Source organism: Echinops telfairi, unplaced genomic scaffold, assembly GCF_000313985.2.
Source record: "Echinops telfairi isolate 266 unplaced genomic scaffold, ASM31398v2 ScPeMD7_655;HRSCAF=1070, whole genome shotgun sequence".
Lineage (NCBI taxonomy): Eukaryota > Metazoa > Chordata > Mammalia > Afrosoricida > Tenrecidae > Echinops > Echinops telfairi.
The window spans coordinates 31,313,820-31,317,262 of record NW_022104553.1 but is presented as its reverse complement, the minus strand read 5'-3'; the positions used below and the strand labels follow the sequence as shown (position 1 = coordinate 31,317,262).

At 55.0% G+C, this 3,443-nt stretch overlaps 1 protein-coding gene across 1 annotated transcript in view; it reads right to left on the bottom strand.

The window, feature by feature from the left end:
- Positions 1-3,189: 3,189 nt before the first annotated feature.
- The window catches only part of LRFN1 (leucine rich repeat and fibronectin type III domain containing 1), a 13,351-nt gene continuing 13,097 nt past the window's right edge, over positions 3,190-3,443 (bottom strand). Inside the window, exon 6 of the mRNA XM_004710489.2 lies at positions 3,190-3,203. Coding sequence (XP_004710546.1) covers positions 3,190-3,203 — 14 coding nt within the window. The remainder of the gene's footprint in view (positions 3,204-3,443) is intronic.

Genomic DNA, 3,443 nt, shown 5'->3' with positions numbered 1-3,443 from the left:
CCACACACACACACACACAATCTGGCCAATCAGAGCTCTTCCATATATATATATATATATAATTTTTTTTTAATTCAAGATTTGAGGTGCCTCCATTTCGCCTCCGGGTGAAGGTGCTAGAAGGATTGGGTCTGAGTCTGTCAATGAATGACCATTTCCACATCACGTGCAGCTGAAGGGATTGAATCTGAGCGGAGACAAAAGAAAGGAGAGATGGGTAGGGAGTGAGTTTTGGCTGGTTTTAGTCAGGGGTCCAGCTCTTGAGGCCCTGGTTCCTGTAGCTTCAGCCTGAATTCTATTTCCTTCCCAAACAGAGCCAACAGATGCCTCCTTTTCCTGTCTAATAAGAGTTTCTCTTATTTGTCTTCAGAAGGCCTCAATAAACTTCCCAGACCCTCCAGGCTGGATCAGAGAGCATCTCTGGGCTCCCACAGTTGCCTGCACCAGCCCCTACCTTCTGCCTGTGCTGTCCCCTCCCGGCCCAATAGCCCAGAACCATCTGCCTGTCCTGAACTCCAGAAAGACAGGGACTGGGCTGTCTTGGTCACTGCTGTTTCCGATGCCCAGCACAAGACCAGGCGGTGATAAGCAGACGCTCAAACATTCTTCTCAGGTGCTACTAAGCCCTCTGGCGCCCAGTGGACCCTGGGATCTGAAGCTCTTGATTTTGAGAAACAAGCAACTCATTGTCCTTGATAAGTGCTCTTCCTCTGGATGAAGGGCCTGCGTTACCAGGGAAGGAAGTGAATGGGTGTCTTCCAAAGGGCTGGGCTAGGAGCCTTGAAGGTCCTGAATATGTAAATGGGCATGTGCCAAGATCTCAAGGGGCAGTTGCTGCTTCTGAAGAACCATCAATCCCAAAGCTGGGTTCTCCACAGAAATCAGATCACCTCTCTCCCCTTGCTGCAAACCTTCCCTTTAGCTTCCCACAGCTCTGCGAATCAAGCCTCTCTGCCCACATGGCTGTGCAGAACACACTTACCTCGCCCATCTCCTCCCTGGCCCCACACCCGACCACCTCTCCAGTCCAGCCACACGGCAAGCCTCTGCCCCAGGGCTTTTGCACACTCTGTGCGTTTGGCTTGGGATGCTTTTCCTTGGCACTTCCCACAGTGGATGGACGGACGTCTTCAAATTCTCTGACCTCAAACGAGTCCAGGCCTCCCAGCCACTCCCTGCCCATCGTCCTATTTTTATGTTTAGCTGGGCGCTTACTCTGCCCTCACTTTTCGGTTGTTTGCTCTCAGCTCTCTGGGCAGGATTGTCCTTATTTTGTCTATTTTGCTTCCTGCAGTGTGCCTGCGGAGGATTACCTGCCTGGTGGGCAGGAGTTGAGGAAGGCGACTTCCTACTCATGGCTCTGTGGGTTCCTGGCTGTCAGCTCGTAGGCAAACTCCTGGAACTCTGGGATTCGATGTCTCGTCCGGAAGCTGGGTCTACACACCGGATGCCTGCTGCAGGGCCCAACAGCACCCATGCTTCTCCAGTTACTTCCTATCAAGAGTGTCGGGTTGCCTGTGCCGGATCTGGGGGTCAGCGATGGTGTGTGAGCACCGGGCCTCGCAGGTGCGGAAAGCCTCCATCATCCCCAGAGTGGTAGAGTCGTGATGACGGAAAGAGGCGTGTGGAGACCACCGGGTGGGGGAGCCTCCTGGCCTGCCGATTCTCCTGCCTCTGTCCTTGCTGCCTCCCACCCTGTCTGCCCAGATCCAGCCTCCTCCCGCTTGCTCTCCATTTCTATTTCTGTCTTTCTCTGCTCTTCCCTGGGCCTCAGGGGGCCCTGGGCTGGCAAGGAAGCCTTCGTCCTTCCTCCTCAGAATCAGGAAGGAGCTTCCAGTGCGGAGTCCCACAAGGGCTGGGGTGCCCCCACCCCAACCAGCCATCTGGAGACACTCCCATGACCGCACCACCCTCTGTGCCCCAAGAAGACCCCTTCTCCAGCTAGGATCCCCGAGTCTGGAGCCTGCGATGAGCCCTCCCTCTCCCCTTCCCCCACCAAGCTGGCTCTGAATACCCTAATATTCAGCTCCGGTCACAGAGGTCATCCCCAGTGCAGACCCAAAAGTGATGGTGAGGAATAGGAGCAGAGGGCAAACTACCGGCTCAGCTGTCTTCACTGGGCAACACACTCATGGGCTCAGAAGTACCTGTCTGGAAAATGGGCCCATGGACCTCGTAGTTGGCAGGTCTCAACAGCATAGCCAGTGCTTAGGACAACCCTCGCTGCACCCGAAGCAGACAGTCCATGCCTGGTTAACAGCAGCGGATGAGCGTCAACTCGGAAGGCTCGCTCACACCAACCCCCTGCTGCCCAGCGGGTGCCGAGGAGAAAAGCCCCACGGGGCTTCCCAGGCTGTCCATCTTTGCAGGCCTCTTTCTGCTTTGGAGCCCTGGTGGGCTCCAACAGTCAATCTCTATGTGAGCGGGTGAGCTACAGCACCAAGGATCCTTAAAGCCAAGTTCACTCCCTGCCCTGCATTCGATGCTGACTCATCGTGACCCTGCAGAGCACGGCAGAACTGCTCCTAGGTGGGTTTCCGAGATTGCAACGTCTTACGGGAGTCGAAAGCCTCGTCTTTCTCCATCAGAGTGGCTGGTGGTTTCAAACTGCTGAGCTTGGCGCTAGCAGGCCAATGTGCAATCCAGGACTCCACCAGAACTCCTTAAAAGCCGTGGTAAACCGAACTCAATGCCACTAAGTCGATGCTGCCTCATAGCGACCCTGGTGGGTTTCCGAGACTGTAACTTTTCCAGGGGGGTGGAAAACCCAGTCTTTCTCCCCGAACGGCTGTTGGTGGCTTCCAACGCTGACCATTCAGATCACAGCCCAACGTGTACACCATCAGCGCTGCAAGTAAACTGCCTTTAAATCCGTTTGGCCACCTTCCAGCTGTGTAACCTCAGGCAAGTTACTTAGCTTTCCTGGACCCCAGAGTCACAGTACTGGCTTCTAGGCTTGCTGTGGGGACTAAACAATTTTCTCAGACACAAGGGTTGGGCATGTGCTTGGTACAGAGTAAGCAACTGGTCCGTGTTCGCTATGGTCATTTTATTTTGTTCTTTTTCCCATCTCTCTCTGAGATGGATGCCTGTGTGAGAGTCTCCCTGGCCCCTGGCTTCCCTCTGTCTCACATTCATTCTGTTGCAATCCAGGTCACCCTTCCCCAACCCCCAAGACACACACAGAGGTCACGCAGAGCGGCCTGGGACACAGAAAAAAGTTTAATTCTGCGGCGGCGGAGGGTCCCGGCTCCGGTGGGGAGAGGGATTTGGTTTGGGAATTTGTTCGCGTGGGGATTTAGTATGTGAACGAGGAGGGAAGGAGGGAGAAAGAGTCTGGTCCTTCCAGTGGGCCCTGCCCGGGAGACTGTGTAGTGAGGAGCGGAGATCCCAAGACTGGGACAGAAGGGCAGGCGGGCGGAGGGAGGAAGAGAAGACAGACA